This window comes from Myxocyprinus asiaticus, chromosome 42 (genome assembly GCF_019703515.2).
Source record: "Myxocyprinus asiaticus isolate MX2 ecotype Aquarium Trade chromosome 42, UBuf_Myxa_2, whole genome shotgun sequence".
Classification (NCBI taxonomy): domain Eukaryota; kingdom Metazoa; phylum Chordata; class Actinopteri; order Cypriniformes; family Catostomidae; genus Myxocyprinus; species Myxocyprinus asiaticus.
In genome coordinates, this window is record NC_059385.1 from 8,822,753 (window position 1) to 8,845,344 (window position 22,592).

At 39.0% G+C, this 22,592-nt stretch overlaps 1 protein-coding gene across 6 annotated transcripts in view; it reads right to left on the bottom strand.

Annotated features, from left to right (window-relative positions):
• Positions 1–20,685, bottom strand: part of LOC127433128 (RNA-binding protein Musashi homolog 2-like) — a 266,122-nt gene extending 245,437 nt beyond the window's left edge. For 5 of the 6 annotated variants that reach the window (XM_051684802.1, XM_051684800.1, XM_051684801.1 and 2 more), the window contains exons 1-5: positions 20,474–20,685; positions 20,201–20,241; positions 19,826–19,907; positions 18,928–19,012; positions 11,745–11,786 (exon numbers count right to left, since the gene is read on the bottom strand). In XM_051684802.1, the coding sequence (XP_051540762.1) occupies positions 11,745–11,786; positions 18,928–19,012; positions 19,826–19,907; positions 20,201–20,241; positions 20,474–20,535 (312 nt within the window). In that variant the 5' untranslated portion in view covers positions 20,536–20,685. The remainder of the gene's footprint in view (positions 1–11,744; positions 11,787–18,927; positions 19,013–19,825; positions 19,908–20,200; positions 20,242–20,473) is intronic. The other variant, XM_051684798.1, reaches the window with a different exon arrangement.
• Positions 20,686–22,592: the final 1,907 nt, after the last annotated feature.

Below are 22,592 nucleotides of genomic sequence, written 5' to 3' on the forward strand. Positions count from 1 at the left end.
GAACAGCAATCTAAATTGAGCAATTTTGTGATTTGGTGATTAAAAACAGCCATTTGGCTCCTTAATGTTTAAGTTTAGGAGCCAATGGCTCCTAAGTCATGTAATTAGTCTGGAGCCCTGTTATATATGTGCATGGTGTAATTTAGGCTTTGACCACAGGGATATTTGTTGAGGGACAGGGTGGGGTTTGGGAGGGGCATATAATAGAAGTTGATTCAGTGTGTATATGTTCTTTTTATTCCATATTTCACATAAGAATCAATAAAAATGTTAATAGCAAAAGACACTTGACACGCAAGCTCTGCTTAAACGGAATGGCAGCTATGGCTCCGCTTTATTTCACAATGATAGTGCTTCTGTATTCACTTATTTTGTATTTTTGTATTATTCCCTCATGCTTTGCAATTTACATCACCTGAGATCACTTGAAGCTGTTTGGAAAGGTTGGAGTGCGTCTGGACTATGAGCTGCGTCTTTTTCCTCTTCTCAATCAAGTGCGAGCTGCAGTGCTTCTCTTGCACGCTGTCATTAGTTTCATATGATCTCATGTTCACATTAAAACTTTTTTATTATCAACGTTGTCGATAACGTCGACTAATCGTTGCAGCCCTACTCATGATGTTGTTTTCCTTGTATGAGCCAAGGAGCTTTAAAAGGTATGAGACACAAAACCGGCTCCATACATTCACAAGCGTTCACATCTGAAGAGAGCACCACATGCAAACTATACTGTACTGTATATTTATCTCATTAAATTGCAGCTAATTCCCAATGCGCTCTAGGTCCTCGTGGTGGCGTAGTGACTCGCCTCAATCCGGGTGGCGGAGGACAAATTTCAGTTGCCTCCACGTCTGAGACTGTCAATCTGCGCACAACTCACGCTATTCTCCGCTGCATCCACGCACAGCTCACCACGCGCCCCACCGAGAGCGAGAACCACATTATAACGACCACGAGGAGGTTAACCCAATGTGACTCTACCCACCCTAGCAACCGGGCCAATTGGTTGCTTAGGAAGCCTGACAGGAGTCACTCAGCACACCCTGGATTTGAACTTGTGACTCCAGGTGTGGCAGTCAGCATCTTTACTTGCTGAGCTACCCAGGCCCCGACAAAACGTGATTTTAATTTGTGTGCTGAATGTTTATGGAATGACATTCTTACGTCAGATGGTATCGGTTTTCAGTATTGGAGCATTTTTAGGAGTATGGCAACAGACCCAATTCCGATATCAGTATCGGTACATCCCTAGTTTCCTGCAAGTCAATTTGGATAAAAGCATTTGCTACATGTCTATAAATGGACTACTTATTAAAGCAGACCAAAGACTATGCAGCGTTGCTTAATACAGAGCGCCATAGCAAAACAAATCATGTGTTAGCCGAGTTGTGAGCTTGCTGTCTAACTGCATATGATGAGACAGAAAGATTGGAAACTGGGAAATAATAGAAAAAACAACATATTAGGGCTGCAACGGTACACAAAATTCACGGTTCAGTACATATGGTATTGTAACAAAATTAAGACATTAGCAGTGCAGATTTTTGCCTTTCAGCTCACCACTTGTATTTAACACTCAATTTTCAAGTTTCAAGTTTTTGTTTTTTTTCAGGAAAATCAGAATGTCCACATTATCAGAGAGGACAATTTGTGGACAATTATAGTGCGTGCTTGTTTAGAGCGGACACTACAGAATTGCTGAAATGCGTTTTTGTTGGAACATTGTAACGGGGCTCAAGTACGTTAAGCAGACACTTAAATCCTGAGTTCACAATGACTGAGTAAGTTCGCATATCTGCAGCAATAAACACTCCTATGGCGTTCGTTATTGCTTTAGCTCTGTCTGAGCTTGCAGCGAGAGGTTGCTTGAACACCATGTCGAGACTAACTTGTAAGACTATGCTTTGCTCCCGTAAACTCAAATGACACATGTGAATGATGTCACCGCAAATGAGTCATCGTGTTAGATGTGCTTCCTACATTCCCAAATTTGGTGAAACAGAGCCGACACACAGCCTTCGTCCTGTTCACTACTCGTTGCCCAGTATTACTATAGTTTACTGCGAAACTATAATGCTCCCAAACAACAGATTTAAGAGAAGGCGGTGGGTCTTCAATCTCTGGATTATTTAAGTCCGACATATTTATATTTTGTTTAGTTCCAATCACAGTTGGGAAAAATAGCAAGCTAGCTAGTATAATCTTCACATGCATTTGCAGTATCTGATCTGCAGTTTCTAGTGTAGTGTTCAGTTCTGTTAAGTTTTGGTTCCATGTGGTCCCGTGTTGCTCCGCAATCTTTTTTCATTTTAGTTCTATGCGGTTTGTGTTGTTCGTTATCTGCTGTTTTAATATTGGTTTCACGCATGCTAAGATATGTAATCATTTGTGTAACTGCGTGTACCGTTCCGAAGGCCCTGTATCCGCTCAGTTCGGCGCATGTACTGTTGTAGCCCTACAACATAAAGACGACAATATACTGTGCTGTCCTCATTAACTACACAACAACATGCATACAGTGAGACTGGTGTGGTCTGATTGATGAACAAATGATAACTCTATGAGCCAGTCCTTTTTAACAAATTGGTCAAAAAGACTTGCAAATTAGTCTCAAAGTCAAGAGTTATCAGCTGAAATCAGTCTAACAACTTGCTCAACTATCACTGAATCATTTACTGAATTAAAATGCAAGAAGAAATCGTTGGATTTGCACAAGCTTTGTAAGGTTCATGAATTAAATCTTTGAAAGATATTCAATTGTTTCGTTCAAATGAGAAATATGTATTTTTCAAATGGTATAGAAGTTTTATTGCCATTTGCTTTTTTATAACATAAGAGTTTACAGTTAAAAATTTCACAAAACTGTCTTGGAGAGAATGAAACGCATGAGCACTGTAAACATCATGAGCTTGTGTGTGTCTGCTGAGCTGCATCTCTGATAACTGTTTAAATGAGACTTTGTTGCAAATCAGTCTATACTTTTGGTAACACAATGGCATGTAACAACACAAGGAACTATGATTGGTAGTTTACATGTCACAAACGGCTCCTTCACATCCAAGCAGGTGATTCTTGCCGCCTTCACGGCTTGCAAAACTAATCAGCCACATTAGAAAATGTATTGGCTTCAGCAATATATCGCTCGACCACAACAAAATAGTATTGTTTTTGTTTAGTATATAGTTAGAACAAAGTATGTACAAAAAGCTCCACAAAATATGTGATGGACTAGGGCTGGGCGATAGGACAATGTTATCGGACACTGACGATGTCTTACAAAGATCCCGATGCCAGTTGCGACACTCACTGACAGACGATGATCGACAATATCGGGAAATGGCAAAACCATGGATCTGGGAAGTCGGCAAATATATTAAACAGTAGCCCAGGGTGTGAAACTAGCACCTGCCACCCGCAAAATGCAATGAGGCTGAATCCAGTCCGCAAGCTCCTCGTCTAAATGTATTTCATGCGCAGGTAATTTGCTCATCTACCCACAACAGGCGGGCGACCTGTAAGACATCTCGGAGTGACATATGACAAGAAATGCTGTTAGTCACAAAGACACACGCTTGAAGAAACTTTGTTATATTTTATTATAAGAACAGACAAAATAAAAGCCGTCAATGCTCGTGTCTGATTCACTGTTTGTTCAGAGGCGTGCAGCACGAGCCCGTCTTGTGGAACACACGCATGTAAAGAGTTTACACTCTTTTTCTCTTTCATTCATCTGAAAACTGTTTGCAAGAATAATGTCATTTTTGAGAATGCTGCAAATTATCTCCAATCATCTCAGGAGGTGCTGCGAGTTTAGTTTGCTTTATTTCCACATGTTCAGCATGCATTGTGAAGGCAACTCTGCAGATTCAGTAATATATTTCTGTGACAAGGAGGTGGGTGTGGCCGGGCCGTGATGAAGCACGGCCGGTGCTGAACCAGCTGATCAGCAGGAGAGCGAGATAAGGGACAACCGTAGGTGCCAGTTCAAGAGAGAGAGAGAGAGACGCATGCAGTTGCTCTATCACGGCCCGGCAACGCCCTCCTCCTCATCACAATATCTTTGTATTAAAGAAACAAAGACGAAAGTGATTAAATCATAATGTAATACAAGACACGTTCACCTTGAACCTAAAATTTAGTTTTATTTTCTTTTCTTTAGGCAGCATAAACTGTATTACCAAAACGCAATACAAACACATTCGATAAGAACACATATTTGACAGCATTATTTTGGGAACAAGGGAATTTACTGGGCTTATTTCTCATGATTATTATTGTCTTTACATTTATGATTGTCTTTAGTTCTTAATCTGTAGGCTATTAGTAATTTTCCACATGTTGTCGTTGACGGATGCTTGCATGATGGCAAATGGAGCCGTTGGAGACGGTAAATGTTTGGATTCGGGGAGGTGGTTAAATAAGATTTTTTGATCACTTTGTTATTTTATTGCTTTTTTCGTTTAGTTTAAAGTGCAATTTGAATTTAGAAATGTCTTTTATGTTTTTCATGTTTCAATAAATGAATTACATTTTTAAAGCAAAATCAATTAAGCAAAAAAATTCACCGACCCTTGGCAGGGGGGGGTTGACGACATAATCGTATATTGCGATATTTAAGGTGATTGTCGATAAAATCATTTTTACATATCGCACAGCCCTAGGATGCACTGATCAATTGGTGACCTATCACAAACGTGCTTAGATTCAGGGCCATTCTTTTTTAATTGCAGCATGCACAAAATCACACACTGTTACTCTAAAGAATGACCACTTGCTTAGCCCTCGAAGAATGACATTGCAGCCACTAAAGTATTGGAATTACCACTTTCAGACATGCTGTAATTCAGATGAATATGCCAGTTTTCTTTAAAAAAAATAATATTACACGTATATAAATTGTATGGTGCCCATTTGCAAGAGTCATTACAGTAGTAATTCGGACTCATGGTAAAGTTAAGAGGGAGGATAGAGATAGAGATGATAGAGATTTTGCAAACGGATGTAAAAAATAAATAAAATAAAAATAATGATGCAAATACAAATCTAAGTATACTTAATGTATACAAGTCACGACAGTTTGAGCGATTATGAGTGCTTTCAATCACACCAACATATGCATTCTCGGTGTCACTCAAACAAGGCGCTCTAAATCTCTCATCAGTCACTCCCAGCGCTATTTTGTGAGATGGGGGATTTCAATCAGAGATATATGTTTGTCACATTACTACTAATGAAAGCAATAACAGTTTAAAGGAATGTTCCGGGTTCAATACAAGTTAAGCTCAATCAACAGCACTTGTAGCATTATGTTGATTACCACAAAATGTTTTTTGACTAATCCCTCCTTTTCTTAAAAATAAGCAAACATTTAAGTTACAGGAAGTCAATGGGGCCAATCCGCAAACATTAAAATACTCTCTGTTTCTAAAGTATAGCCACAAGGCTTAAAGGATATGCGTGTAAACGAGATTTTAGTGCGATAAAATCACTTACTAACCTTTTCTGTATAAAGTTATAGCAATTTTACAACTTTGTTACCATGACCATGTAATGTCAACAAACCCTAAAACTCCTGCAAATATGACAATTTAAACAACTTAACAGCAAAAATAACAAGTTAACAGAATAATTAATATAAGCTCTTTTATAAAATTATAAGCTTCACATCTGTGTTTAAACTCCCCAAAAATTGGCCACATTCACCTTCACTGTCCCCAATCACTTCCATTGTAAGTGCATCACTTTAACTTCGATTTTTGCTTTTTTTTTTTTTTTTAAGAAAAGGAGGGACAAGGCAAAATTCATTTATGTGGTAATCAACATTATGCCACAAATCCTGTCCATTGAGCTTAACTTGTCTTGAACCCAAAACATTCCTTTAACCTTCAATAACGGCACCGGGTCTTCACGCAGTTGTTCAATAATTAGGGATATGCTTTACAACCAAATGCCAAAGACGGCAAACAAAACATAGATAATAATGATTTCTGACTGGAGCAGTTTTGGAGTTTGTAATAGATTAATCGCTCTTATTTTTTACCATATCTCTGCTGTGTGTGACGCTTTCATGGTGTTTACTGGTTGCCAGTATGTCAAAATTATCTTTGATAGTGACAACAGCACTATTCATAATGGTTTTAGATTCAAATGAATGTTAGCATTTCACAATTCATGTAAACTTAATGTAATTTTACAGTGTGGGGCATAAACATATACCTGCAGTATATAACTTGTAAAAGTTTAGCAAGGTGCACTTTTTTATATCAATTTTGAAGATTAGATTGGTATCAGCCTTAAACTACCTGATCGGTGCAAAACTAATTGGACTCAGTCATCCTTGATAAAGCATGGAATGAATCTGGAACTGAACAACTTTTCTCGTAGTAAGCAACGTATCTACTCTGAATTGGATGGCTATGTCTGGCAATCAGGGACATCTCAAAACAGAGTGGCCATTCTCAGTGAGCACATGCTAATGAGGTAGACATTTAATCACACTGGTCACCTCTTCTGTAGAGACTCGAGACTAGCTGCCATTTCCATAACAAGCTTTCAAAGCTCTTTTAACGACACAAGAGGCCACAGTCCCAGTGGCAATTAAAAGCATGTCGGGACACGCCACGATCTGTTGTGGTATCACAGTGTGACACAACAGCAGCAACAAACATTGAATGGAAACCATCTCAGGAGACGTCAGCGGCAATGGCCACTTTGGCTACCAATGACAAGCTCATTTCTAAGACTCGAATGTATCTCAAGAAAGTAAACCGAAGAGAGGAATTAAGAGGAGACTCAGGAGCTGGGGAAAACCTCATGATTGCAGAGTGTAAATGATACCACTGTTGACCAGGAATGTGCACGTGTACTCAACTATTTGAGTAATTGTTCTGCACAAGCTATTCAAATATCAAAATGCAACTCGAAAATCGCAAATTGATTTTCCTTTCCGCAATTGCCTGTCGTGAGCAACTCTGAATTACACTGTATTTACCCTTTAAATTTCTCACCAAATTTCGCAGTTACAATTGAGTCCATGGGGGGCGCTGTGGATGTGTGAAGAAGATATGATGGCATCAGTGCTTTGAGTGGCAATACATGTAATATTTTGATTCATATTAAATTCTACTCTGTTGGTGTTCTATTCTTGTTGGACTCCAACCAACCGATAAGGTTCTAATTCTATGGTGGAAAAAAGTACAAGAAACTGAAAAGTTTATCAGACCAGTATGCATGTATGTGCGTTATATCTATGAACAATAACATGTGAAATGATAAAAATGTGACAGCCTTTATGTAGAGTTTACATATGTGCATTACCCTAACACCGTCAGTATCGCACTGCGTCTGAATTTGCCTACTTATACCTACTACGCCCTTAAAGTGTGCACTTTTTTTGTTATGGAAAAGTGTCTACTCTTTAATGTGAAGCAAAAAAGGGTGCAAGATTTGGGACATACTATCATCTCATAAAATTGTGTCTTGAAACCAAAGACCCCTCAGCCACGTGCATCCTGTCAATCATCCTGTTACAGTTATCGTAACATGCACGTTCCTCATTTTACAATACCCTACAATGCTTCCTATTGTATTGGAGAAGAAACAGCACGTTGAAGATCTGTCGCAGAGTTTTTCGTGTGGAGAGCCGCTGATGTTTTCAGGCATGTAGTAAAGTGGTTAATGAAACCCAAACTTACCACTTTTCTTATCATTATCATTATCTCTATCCAATGTGTGATGTTCACAGTGTGTTGTAGATAAAATATAACACAGATAACAGTTTTATTTAAAAGTTAAAGATGTGATCTTATAATTTTTCATCAACTAAAGTAAAAAATCAAGGATCACCTACTTAACTTGAATGTTAGCTATACCAAGTCAGGAAGACAGAACACTTGAATGACATTGTGCTGATTACTTTATTTATTTGTTCCTTTGGTGGCATCACATACAGTTTACATCATTATAACAGTTACCTGAAAGAGAATCTGACCTCCGCTATATTTCAGTGATACAATAAATGTCAAAAATAAAATGAGAACAGACAATTGTGTTCATTTGATTTTGTTTGTGATAATCCAGTTTTTAACCTGAATAATCCTTTTTTTTTTTTTTTTTTTTTTGCTGAAATTTCTTAAAGATTATTTTTGAGAAAGAAGCTCTTAAGAACACAAAAAAGCATCCACAATAAGCAGTACAAATACAGTAGATGGACATTAAAGAATGCATGATCGTAAGATAAGGATTATTAATTACTCATAACCTTTTCTGATCAATGTAAATGGAGCCAGTTGATCTTTCGCAATCGTTAATGAGCCCATCGGCGTCTTTGTCCTACAGCGTGAACAAAGTAGTTTCTCTCTTCGCATTGTTCAACCAAACTTACATTATGTTTAATGTAAAACATAAAGCAATGATGCGGCATCAGTCCTACCGGCATGTCTGTAGTTTTTCCACGTATGACAATTGTAGTTCTGAAGCGAATGGTCAAACTCATCTTCTGTCGAGCAAGGAATTGTGGGCAATATTAGCCAAAAAGTGTTCACAGATCAAACGGATCTACTTCGAAAATCTACCGGAAATAGTAGACCAGGGTTCTTATCCAGATGAAAACTTGGCGGGGGCCAAACTTTTCTCAGTATTCATCTTAGCCATTTTCATCACAAATAATGTTACTTAAAAAAAACACCTTTAATACTGTGCATGTATTCATATTAAAATAGTCACAGGGTATACTGTATATTGAATTATAATTTTTTAAGGTCTGGCCATAAATTCCTTCATAAGATCTGGCTGAAAAACAAACATGACTTATACTCTTAACTAACAAATAATTTTTGATCAACTTTACTTTGAAAAGAAAAGAAAAACAACATTCATTTTAAAATTTTAGGGCTATTGTTAACATATTATGAAAACCGAGGAGAAAAATTTTGATCTGCTAAAGCCCTTTCACAATATCAACCCACATATGAAAAGAATGGTCATATAGAAATGTCATGTTTACTTAAGAATGCATTTAAATTTTATTTTCTATTTGAAAAAAAATAAATAAATAGATAAATAAATAAAAAGAGATAAATGTCTAATCTCCCATTTTCTTTATAAAATATCATCCTATTCAGTAAGGAAAAAAATAAATCTGCAAATATTGTGAATTTGCACACAATAGCCAGTACAGGAGAAGATTTGTGTGCAGCTAATCATTGGCAAAAGAAGAACAAACTGAGTTGATGCTGTTTGTGAATGAGAGGGCTGACTCACAGCTGTATAGAACCAAATATAATCAGGATAGTTCAGTTTCACGTTATACATTTTTTTAAGAGCCCTACAGACCCTGAACCGATGAGACACAATCGTTTGACACTACGAGAATAATGAATAAAAGCAAACTTTTCAGCGCATTTTCTTTGAACGTTCAGTTTTCATAATCGATTTCTAATTTGTTGCCTACAATGAGCATCCAGTATGTGCTGACAACATTTCTGTAACAACTGCAGTTATCATTTTTTACATTACCGATTTGTAGGTTTGACAGCACTCCACACAACTAAGAAATTTATATAAATACATTTGATTGAAAAAGACACAATCAAATGCTCACTTTAACGGTACGTCCATGTTTAGCAAAGCAGTGTAACTAAACTATCGCCAGAAAAGCTTAAACACGCACTCCAGTCTGGACTGAGGACAGCTGAATGCTGTTGCATGTGCCGTTGAGCATTGTTCAACTCACCGCTGATTGCTGAGGCCTTGCCTACGAATGCTGAGTTTTGCACAGAGAATGCTCTGGTATTTCAGATGGCAATCAATTTAATCAAAAATCAGTCAGGGTGCCAGACAAAGATGAATGGCAGTCCGGATTTGGCCCGTGGGCCGCCAGTTGACTAGCCCTGTAGCAGACCATCAAGGCAACTCAGATACTGTTTAGGGCGGATAGGGACTGGATTGTGATGCAGCGTTGGTTTCTATGTATGCTCTGTGTGAGTGCAAATGTTTTTTGCTGGTTTTGTTTTGTTTTTTTACTTTTATTAATGCATTTTGTTCATTTCATTTCCCCCCCCCCCCCAAAAGGAAAGCATAGTTTGTTGAAGTTATCTTATTTTTAAACAGTTCTTGGTAATGTTTGTGAATAAAACAAAAATATACATTTTAAGTACCTGTCATACTTGTTATTTTTAACTTACATTTTAATATACGAGTAATCGAGTACTCATATTTTTTGGATTAGAGTACTTGACTTTTTTTTTTCTCCCCTTTTCTCCCCAATTCCCAATGCACTCTAAGTCCCTATGGTGGCGTAGTGACTCAGTTGCCTCCACGTCTGAGACCTTCAATCTGCGCATCTTATCATGTGGCTTGTTGAGCATGTTACCGTGGAGACATAGCGCATGTGGAGGCTTCACGTTATTCTCCGTGGCATCCACACACAACTCACCATGTACCCCACCGAGAGCGAGAACCACATTATAACAACCATGAGGAGGTTACCCCATGTGACTCTACCCTCCCTAGCAACCGGGCCAATTTGGTTTCTTAGGAGACCTGGCTGGAGTCACTCAGCACACCCTGGGATTCGAACTCACGACTCCAGGGGTGGTAATCAGCATCTTTAATCGCTGAGCTATCCAGGCCCCCCCTAGAGTACTTGACTTTAAAATTACTAAAAAATGCCCATCCCTACTGAGCACTACCATTCAGCCAACGTGCAGTCAAGACATGTGACAAGAATGACTAGCTGGCTACTTACGGTCTAAAATCAATTTCACATGTACAAAAAAAAGCCTGTGCAATGCCAACATATCTGTCTTAATCCTATTGCCTTAAGATCCTCTAAAATTCACGTTCTCTGCTTCACACTAAAATAAATACAGCTCTTTCTGCACTGATGAGCTCTGCTTTCCATTTGCTTTAAAAAAAAAATACAACCGAAGAATACATTATTTTTATCTATCCCTGTGGTATAAGAAAAAAAGACACAGCAGAAATTATGCTAAGAGAGAGAGAAACCCTTCCGTGTCTCCCTGAAATTGACAATTCAGTTCTCATAACCTGCGGTCTGCTGTGGAGTTCATATTGTTTTAGGAGATACAGAAAAAAAAATAACAGTGCTGCCTCAGAGCAAAAATGTTTTTCTTTGTTTCAACAGGATTCCAGAGGAAAACGTCTGAGCCATTTTTGTTGTTCAAAGAAAAAAGGTTAAGAGACCAAAACTGGCAAATAAAAACCTGTCTGGAAATTTTGAAAATGTAACAGACATTGAAGACATGTCCTGGATCTGAGCGCTTTTCCTTTGTCTGAAACCTGAGCCATTCAACAACAACAACAAAAACCATCTGCAAGTCCCTCAAAACCAGGAAAAATCTATTATCGATCTTAGCTTGTTTTGGAACCAAAAGAAGAATCTCCCAAAGTGGGAGATACTCTGAGCTTTAGACCAATTTACAGAGTAAAAGAGGAAGAACTGCATTAGCACAAAAGATACGGACACAAAGACACCTATTAATAGCACCATCCACAAATCCTTGCAAATCACTTTAGATGGACAAACACATCATTGACCACAAACTCATCATAAGAATCCCACAATGTGATTAAAATTTCTGTCCAGGATCAAACCTCAAATGCATCAGTCTGCACTACACGTGCTGAAATTACAAAACAAAATAATAATAATAAAAACAAAAACAAAAAGAGAGCCTTTTTAATGCACTGCAAACAAGAGATCAGCATCAATTAATTCTGACCTTAGGTTGGGCACGCCGAGGAAAGGCGACCTTAGGATCAATCTGTGCAGAAAAACAGAGAAAAAGAGAGACAGAGGACATTAAGAGACAAAAATTCATGTTTTAAAGGAATGTTCTGGGATTAAAACAAGTTAACCTCTCCCAAAAGTGCTGTTGATTACCCCAGAAAACAATTCTGACTTTTCCGTCAATTTGTAAAAACAAGCAAAAGTCATATTTATAGTAACACTTTACAGAGGTATTCCAGAGGGTTTAAGAGCAAAAATGTGAAGCCTGTACTTTTGTTAAAGCTCTATTGATTCTTTCGTTCAAAGTTGTCATAAAGATATAGCTATAAAGATGTCTTAATTGTCCTTTAAGCAATGGAACCCCTTTTTTTAGGCAGATAAACTTGTAAAGTAACAGATAAAGTTATTTTAGCAATATTTGTTTACATGTAAACAGCAATTTTAGGATAGTTACATCATGTCCCTTTTTTTTTGATCGTATCTTGCAAAATCTGGTCAGGTGTTTTGATATTATATAAAGATTGGAAATAACTTTGCACAGACAACGTTAGAAAGCGATTTAATCACTAGTTGTTTCACAAGACTTAAGTTAACACACTGGCCTAAAATGTCTTGCAATGTTAAAGTACATTTACACTTTCAAACAAATTTTCCTTGCCTTGCCCTATAGACTTCCACTGGAAGTGCATTACTAAACATTAGGGCTGGGAAATTTAACACGTTACTTCCTGCGATTAAGAGTTTGTGTTTAACGCGTAAAAAAAAAAATTAATGCAGTATTCGTTTTTTTTTTTTTTTTACTTCCTAAAACTTTACACGAAAGGAGAAAGGGGTCTCGAGTTGTTCCTGGCATGCTACTCAGCCTTACAGGCTCGGATTAGGGTGGGGAAGGGGTTAGGGCATCTGCTGCCTGTCAGGAACAAACCCAGCCACTTTTGTACAATGGGTGAAACTTCACCAATGTTTTTCTCCTCTTTCTGTGGCTAACATTGGTATATATACATTTTCAAGAGGTACTCACTTGACTCAACTGCACATGCTCACACAGAAACTGATTGTGTGAAGCAGTGCCCGCTTAATCATTGTGTGCAACCCATGCCCCGGGCATAATAAACACGGGAGCGGATTGACCTGTATAGACAATGAAGACTTCACTCACAAGAGGGCAAGTGATACGGGCAAGCTGCTGTATCTCTTCGCATCACACAAAAATGCACGCACGCACGCACGCACGCACGCACGCACGCTCGCTCACTTTCATCTGAACCCGTCTCAAAAGCTAAACCCCCGAGTGAGACCCAGCATGTGCACGATAGAGACTGAGAAGGACCCGTTCCATTCAGCAAGCTATGCCAGGTATCCTTGTAGAGACTGAACGACAGCCAGAGAACATAAGAGATTTGAGATGTTAAACTTCAGCAAATTAAACTTCAGCATTCAAGATGTTTTATATCTGTATGTATAGTGTCTAATAATGCACTGGCAATGTTCACTTAAGTTTCTCTTGCCAAAACGTCCACTGGAAAACGGCAGAAGATTTTGCCAAAATTGTAATTACAACACATCCACTGATTTTATGGCTTGTGTACATATATTTGTATCAAATATTAAAACCTGTAAAAATGTGTCTAATTAACTATCTGCCAAAAAAAAAAAAAAAAAGTACATTTTAACCTGCACATACTTAATTTAAATAAATGATGACTAACCAATTTCTTGCAAGTTCTTTGAGACAAAGTATAAAGTAAATATATTTATGACGATTTTTTAATGTTTGTTGTAATGTATCATGTACCATTATTTAATTGTGATTAATCACATAAAAAATGTGTGCTTAATTAAAAAAATGTATCGATTCACAGCCCTACTAAACATTACATTTTTGCTTGTCAAAACGAATGTCTGTGTTACCAGATGGCATGCCAAATATGCTGTCAATAAAGCTTAATTTGTATAGAACCCAGAACACACTTCTAATGCACAATAATCACAATACACTCTTTCATACTTTAAGAAATCATCAACACCACCAAGCTGTAGAATGAAAAATTATGAGAGTGGATCAGTCTTTCTCAAGCATTGATTTTAACTCTAGGGTTAATCAGAAACATAGTTTCCATTTTTAGCTTGTCATCTTGCTAATTTCAGTTTTTGTTCCATCTTACTGTTGAGCTTGTGTTGAAGTACACACAAAGAAAGAATTAGAGAAACCATTTCATGCTACAATGTCACACTGTCTTGTCTCAGCCTTAATTCAACCTCTTATAAAGAGAGGAGTTTCAACAATCTCATCCAGACAGATGTAGTCAAGAGGAAAAACATAAACAGATCGAAATTGGGCTCTTGCAAGAAATTACTTGTCCATGTTCAGCAAGGCAAAGGCTTTAGATTGTAGCAAAACTCCCAGCGTAGATTTGAACGCTTGCCTGAGGGCTTTACAGCATATACGTGTGTATCGTTACAGACCCAGTGCCTTTCTGAATAAAACACACACACAGACTGCTTCCCGCTGAACACCCTGGACATACTGTATAGTCTCAGATATCAACTTATATTTTCCCTTCAACCTCATAAGCACATCAAAAAAATATATCAACACCCGTCATTCTTCGTTTTTTTTTATTATTTTTTTTTTTTGGTGTTGGGCTGTTGGCAAAAAGTAAATGTTCATATATAGAGAGAGTTCACATAAAGAGATCAGTGAACATGACAGCCCATAGTGTCATTTTCACAGAAATGAGACACTTTTGTCTGATGAACTAAACCTTTTTCCTCATAATTCCATTTGACTGGGCCATGATTGTTATCTCCCCAAATCAGGTCAATTAGAGAAATGGATTTTGTAACACCTGGGTAGGGAAACCCTCTCCGTGATGAATTCCATACAAAAATTCATTTTAGCAATTAGCCTGAGGCTTAACCAGTTCAACCTCAATTACTCCACAGAACCAAGCCCATGTGAGCAGAAACGACATTATACTTTGAATTTCAAATCAGTAAAAAAAAAAAATGTTCCATCCATTTCCAAATGTGGCAGTTGTCTGATCAGATCTTGAATAAATCATAAGACACATTTATGGGGATGGGGTCATGACCTTATTCTGAAGGTCATCACTAATTACACCTATAGGTACAGCCTCACCATTTGTCAACATTAACATTTGTCTAGGACTGCTAGTGCTGGTGCTGTATAAGACAAGAGTTTTATTTTACAAGCAAGACGATGGCTTAGTTCAGGCCATTCAGTTAGACGACCTAATCACAGCCATTTCAAAAAGTATAATGACCATCTTAACAGCCAGCAATAACAATCTGAAACAAACTGCAGACAACTGTCACTAGGCCAACATAGAATTTAGACCAGAAGACACGATGTGTAAATAAAGTCTTTTGAGTGTGTGTATTTTCAGATGAAGTATTTACTGAGGCTATTTCAGCTCAGCACTAACAGTTTAATGTGTCAGTTGCCTTTTATTGAGTTCAGTGAGATCAATTCCTTAGACAAACAAAGATTCAATGCCCAGACCAGCTTTCAACCAGAACTGTTCTAGAAAAACGCAAAGGCAGTGAGCTGCCTGTCTAGACAACAAATGCACCTATGGTACCCAAAAATGCAAGCTAGGTAGGCAGCAATACGACCCCTTTTCCACCTGGTATTAAGAAGCATCTCGGGTGATCCGATTACATGTGGTCAGGCGAGACACATCGCTGTTTACACCTGGTCGTTTAAATGCGTCATCTGTGACCACTTGTGATGTTTCATGACAACATCCATCAATCACCATGTTAGTATGTTACTGCATGATAATAAACCGCAACAAATTCAGAAAAGACAAAGAAAGTGTGAAAAAGAAATGGTGCACTATTTCTCCCTGATGCATTTGTAATTTAATCCAAGCACAAATACAGCATTTCGAGCAGAATTGTCTGTCATTTTAGTGGATTAGTTGAATTAACCTGAACTGTAGATGTTCGTGCTTCTCATAAGTGTCCCTGCATGTTGATATCAGACACACTAAAGAAGATGTGTGAAGTTCTCATGCTTGTGTATATATACGCTTTTTTAATTTTTCCAATCGGACGGTTATTTCCTTTTAAACCGCTCATAACCAGCAGTTTAAACTCTTGTTTTAGCGCAGCAGTTGATTGACAGGTGAGGGGAGGTGCTTTGCTGCTGTCGGGACACATACATGACGGATTAGTGTTTACACCTTAAATGTGATGTCTTCAGATGCGTTCTTTACCACATACATACAGTGCATCCGGAAAGTATTCGCAGCGCTTCACTTTTTCCACATTTTGTTATGTTACAGCCTTATTCCAAAATGGATTAAATTCATTATTTTCCTCAAAATTCTACAAACAATGCCCCATAATGACAACGTGAAAGAAGTTTGTTTGAAATCTTTGCAAATTTATAAAAAATAAATAAATCAATAAATCACATGTACATAAGTATTCACGGCATTTGCTCAATACTTTGTTGAAGCACCTTTGGCACCAATTACAGCCTCAAGTCTTTTTGAGTATGATGCTACAAGCTTGGCACACCTATTTTTGGGCAGTTTCTCCCATTCTTCTTTGCAGGACCTCTCAAGCTCCATCAGGTTGGATGGGGAACATCAGTGCACAGCCATTTTCAGATCTCTCCAGAGATGTTCAATCGGGTTCAAGTCTGCGCTCTGGCTGGGCCACACAAAGACATTCACAGAGTTGTCCCGTAGCCACTCCTTTGTTATCTTGGCTGTGTGCTTAGGGTCGTTGTCCTGTTGGAAGATGAACCTTCGTCCCAGTCTGTGGTTCAGAGCGCTCTGGAGCAGGTTTTCATCAAGGATGTCTCTTTACATTGCTGCATTCATCTTTCCCTCGATCCTGACTAGCCTCCCAGTTCCTGCCACTGAAAAACATCCCCACAGTATGATGTTGTCACCACCATGCTTCACTGTAGAGATGGTATTAGGCAGGTGATGAGCGGTGCCTGGTTTCCTCCAGACATTTGTTTCTCATGGTCTGAGAGTCCTTCAGGTCGCTTTTGGCAAACTCCAGGCGGGCTGTCATGTGCCTTTTACTGAGGAGTGGCTTCCGTCTGGCCACTCTACCATACAGGCCTGATTGGTGGAGTCCTGCAGAGATGGTTGTTCTTCTGGAAGTTTCTCCTCTCTCCACAGAGAAATGCTGGAGCTCTGTCAGAGTGACCATCGGGTTCTTGGTCACCTCCCTGACTAAGGCCCTTCTCCCCCGATCGCTCAGTTTGGCTGGGCAGCCAGCTCTAGGAAGAGTCCTGGTGGTTCCAAACTTCTTCCATTTACGGATGATGGAGGCCACTGTGCTCATTGGGACCTTCAATGCTGCAGAACTTTTTCTGTACCCTTCTCCAGATCTGTGCCTTGATACAATCCTGTCTCAGAGGTCTACAGACAACTCCTTGGACTTCATGGCTTGGTTTGTGCTCTGACATGCACTGTTAACTGTGGGACCTTATATAGACAGGTGTGTGCCTTTCCAAATCATGTCCAAATCAACTGAATTTACCACAGGTGGACTCCAATCAAGTTGTAGAAACATGTCAAGGATGATCAGTGGAAACAGGACACACCTAAGCTCAATTTTGAGTGTCATGGCAAAGGCTGTGAATACTTATGTACATGTGATTTTTTTCGTTTTTTATTTTTAATAAATTTGCAAAGATTTCAAACAAACTTCTTTCACGTTGTCATTATGGGGTATTGTTTGTAGAATTTTGAGGAAAATAATGAATTTAATCCATTTTGGAATAAGGCTGTAACATAACAAAATGTGGAAAAAGTGAAGCACTGTGAATACTTTCCGGATGCACTGTGTGGTTTTTGTGATCCGATCACAAAACATTTTAGACCCCGTTTAGATTTAGTGCAGACCACATGTGATCCGATGACCAAAAACACATCTTAATACCAGGTGGAAATGGGGTCGAAGACACATTCTAAGACACTGCTTATGACTGTTCAAATGTGTCTGGAATATCTATTCTCAAAGATCCACTTCAAGAAAACATCACTCAAAGTGTTTACTGTTCCCATACACTGTACAAAACTCCGCACTCATGGCAGGAGAAGAGATAACAACCCCCCACCGTGATAAAAAGCTCAGAGGAATCTGATTTCAGTTGAATACGAGTGACGCAGCACCGCCCTGAAACCTCACTGCCAGTCATAATTATTCATTACTGTTAGAGTTACAGACAGCACCAGATATGCAAGCTTTTCTTTAGCACAGTAGACTCGGAAAGTGAAAGCAGCATGTGGTGTAGTCAATCCAGGTGTTCGTGTCACAGTTTGTGACATAAGTTTTTTTTTTTTTTTTTTATTGTTTTGTTTTTCGATGAACTAAACAAACTAAAGAAATCAACACACAGCAGAGAAGTGTTATTTACAGAATGCCAGCAAACCGACTGATGTAACAATTAATTTTCATTATAAATGAAACACTTTTGGGGTCATTTTTTTAAAGTCAACATTTGTTTATAAATGTGTGGGGGGGGGGGGGGTTGGGTTAAGCTTTTTTACAGTTGTATTTGACAAATTTGTTAAAATACAGACAAACAAAAATAGACCTGCACGGTAAGAGTGCAAGTTTATTTTATGAAGACATACACAAGGAAACATCAAATTCCATGTGGGTGTAAAATATGTGTCCATGTAAGTCTAAGGTGGCTGTGAATATAAAGGAAGGGGAAACCCAGAGATGTCCATTCAAAATGAGATCACATGTGAATAACAGTTCTCTTGAGTGATTTCCCAGCCGAACAGGAAAAGGACACATTTCATCTCAGAGTCCTTGAGTAAATGTCAGTCTAAACACCATCAACACAGGTGCCAAATTCATCTTTCTGCACAACGTTCCGTTTACAGCTGATACCATTTGCTGCCTGTGCAAGTAGGAAAACTCACAATCCACTCAAATACATAAAAAAAAATAACTTTTTAATAAAGAAAACAGAAATAAACAGTGAGGAGAAAGGAAATGAAATACTCTGTGGGAAAGAACTACATCTGAATGGCATCTGTTTCACTGCAATAACTGGATATAATACCTAAATAAGCACTAAGCAGCTGTTCATTTCTAGCACTATGAAATATTAAACAGTTAGATTCATGAACAGATTAAACTATCAGATGTTATAAAGTGACACATACCATCTTGGAGTCTAATTCGTGGTGTGGTTGAGCTAAGACTTTATCTACACTGGAAACATCTGCAAACGTGATGAAGCCAAACCCTCTGTGGAACAAAACACACTGACGGTCAGGAGATAACGGCATAAAAGAGACAGAAAAACAATGGCACTATATACGTAGCACATTATGTATATTTGTAAATCTGCTCAGTCATATATAGTACACAAATGGTCAGGGGTGTAGCAATCATTCTATCTACTTTTCGAAATGTTACAGTCATCCCCCACTTTTGGGAGATAATCAGAGCTTTTTAAAAACTCGTGCCAAATTGTGTCAGCCATACCCCCCTCCCACTGACACACACTTTAAAAAAATTCCTACACCCCTGGTAAAAAATAAATACATAAAAAGGATACATATCTTAATTTCCTCCAGAGGATTAATAAAGTGTCAGCCTATCCCATATATAGTGCACTTATCACTTATACACATAATAATAGTACACACAAAGTACAAATGCATAATGCACGTATAAAGTACACATAAAATGCTCATAGGGCCTATGTTGTTTGTAAATTTCCTAATCTGCTCAGTCTTTTATGGCACACATATAAAGCATTCAAATTTAGTGTATATAATAGAGCACAAAGTATGCATGTATATTACAGCTATATAGTGTACATATAAAACACATTGTCTGGTATATTTGCAAATCTGCTCGGTCTTTCATCATGTGCAAATCTATTCAGTTTATTTTGCATGTTTAAAGGAGTCTCTCTCTCGCTCTCTGTTGCTGTTCAGTCTTAACTCAATGTCAGTAATGGATCAGCTTTCTATCCAGCTCTTCTTGATCTGCCCTCAGTGAAAAAAGCAGGACTGTGTGTACTAACAGAAGCAGTAAAGCAGGTGTGTTTACCTGGAGCGTTTGGTGGTGGGGTCGCGCATCACCATACATTCCCTGATCTCCCCGAATTTACTGAAATATTCTCTAAGGCTGTCTGAACACAAACACAAGGACAAAAAAGGGTTACATCGCGTCTCAACAGCAAGCGCCGCGACAAACTTGAAAGGTCGCGCGACTGCAATGTGAACAGCTTCGCGGATTGTTATGAGAGCGTTCAAGTTTTGACGCGTCGCTCGCTCTCGATGTCAGATGAATGGAAATCACAATAACCTTGTACGCAGTGACACACACCTGCACTTACAAACACACACACACACCATACAGCTCTTAGTGCGTGCAATGGATGGAAATGTGGCAAACAACTCCAAAAACATAAGTTCTCCTTACCTGGTGAGGTTTGCCAGCTGAGGCCACCGATAAACATTTTACTGTAGGAAGAAAACACAGTATAAGTGAGTCCAGTTGTCAAAATTTTTTTCCGTGTGAATTACTTCAGAAACGCGACCTACGAACAGCTCGAGCTGAAATGAGCCGTTAGAAATGGCCTGTCAATCAAACATCAGCAGAACTGCGCGAAGAAGGACACTCGCTCGCGCTGAAACAGAATCAAACTCCAAACACACACACGGGCGCGCGCGCACACTCGTCCTGTCTTCTTACCCCGGGTCGTTTTGCGAATCGTTGGGGCTTCCAGAGGTGACTTGACTTGCGTCCGCTTCCATAGCTCCAAGCCCAACCAACTCCGGACACACGCATACGCATACGCATACACATACACACACACACACACACACAAGCTCTGCAGCCCCAGCTCAAGGTATTTTACCGAACCGGGAGCGCGAGCGACACACGTGGGATCAGCGCGCGGCTCCAGCCCCTCTCACGCCCCGTGAAGAGGTGGGTATGTGGGACAGGGAGCGTCACCCAACCAATCCAATTGACGCAATTCGAGATCCCCGCCTACCAAACACGTAAAACCACGCCCCCTGTTGGTCAACCGCAATCGTGTATGGCAGAAACCTCAAAAGTACATCCAGTTCTTTAATACAACTTATAAAGTTTACACATGCATCTCCTTCTGAATAAAATACGACGATTTTACATTGTTTAAAATACAAATTCAGTGTTTGCCCACTGTTCAGAATGAGCTTTATTGGCAAGTATGCATACATAAGGAATTTGTCAAGGTGACAGAAGCTTCCAATGCAAATGCAACCCTATGTACCTACAAACTTACTTCTCTGTCTGCTCTGTCTGAATGTAACACATCATAAGAAAGTGTTTCACCGCTGTTCAAATGCACTTTGGATCACATCATTTATATGTATAAATGTTTTCCATCTGAAAGGACTAAATATTAAATGAAACAATGCAAAGTAATCTCTTCAGTAATCAAAATACTTTTTGAATGTAACTGTATTCTGAATACTAATGATTTAAATTGTAACTGTAGTGGAATACAGTTACTTATATTTTGTATTTTAAATACGTAATCCTGTTACATGTATTCTGTTACTCCCCAACACTGTGTGCAGGTGATGTATTCTAAGGATCAATATTTGTGAATACCCTCGGTATAACCACTTGTTTTGCTGCTTCAGAAGTCAAAGGCGTAGATTTGGCTTGAACATTGGGGGAGGGGGTTGCAGTGCGAAGCATTTACATCTTTCCTCCCCGGAATCTACACCCCTGTCAGAAGTCCATAATCTACTGTCTTTCCCTTTAACTGTATTGGATGCTGTTTTGTGAAACTGGAGATTCTTTGTTGTAATTGGTGCATTATCATTTGAAGTCTACCATCCCCCCGCCCCTGACAACCATTGTTTTTGTCCCATCATTGACAGAGGGAATTTATGACAGAGAGTTACAGTGCATCTGGAAAGTATTCACAGCGCTTCACTTTTTCCACATTTTATGTTACAGCCTTATTCCAAATTCATTATTTTCCTCAATTCTACAAACAATACCCCATAATGACAACGTGAAAGAAGTTTGTTTGAAATCTTTGCAAATTTATAAAAAAAAACAAAACAAAACAAAAAAAACACACATGTACATAAGTATTCACGCCCTTTGCTCAATACTTTGTTGAAGCACCTTTGGCACCAATTACAGCCTCAAGTCTTTTTGAGTATGATGCTACAAGCTTGGCACACCTATTTTTGGGCAGTTTCTCCCATTCTTCTTTGCAGGACCTCTCAAGCTCCATCAGGTTGGATGGGGAGCGTCGGTGCACAGCCATTTTCAGATCTCTCCAGAGATGTTCAATCGGGTTCAAGACTGGGCTCTGGCTGGGCCACTCAAGGACATTCACAGAGTTGTCCCAGAGCCACTCCTTTGTTATCTTGGCTGTGTGCTTAGGGTCGTTGTCCTGTTGGAAGATGAACCTTCTCCCCAGTCTGAGGTCCAGAGCGCTCTGGAGCAGGTTTTCATCAATGATGTCTCTGTACATTACAGCATTCATCAGATCCTGACTAGTCTCCAAGTTCCTGCCGCTAAAAAACATCTCCACAGCATGATACTGCCACCACCATGCTTCACTGTAGGGATGGTATTTGCCAGGTGATGAGTGGTGCCTGGTTTCCTCCAGACATGACGCTTGCCATTCAGGTCAAAGAGTTCAATCTTTGTTTCTCATGGTCTGAGAGTCCTTCAGGTGCCTTTTGGCAAACTTCAGGTGGGCTGTCATGTGCCTTTTACAGAGGAGTGGCTTCCATCTGGCCACTCTACCATACAGGCCTGATTGGTGGAGTGCTGCAGAGATGGTTGTTCTTCTGGA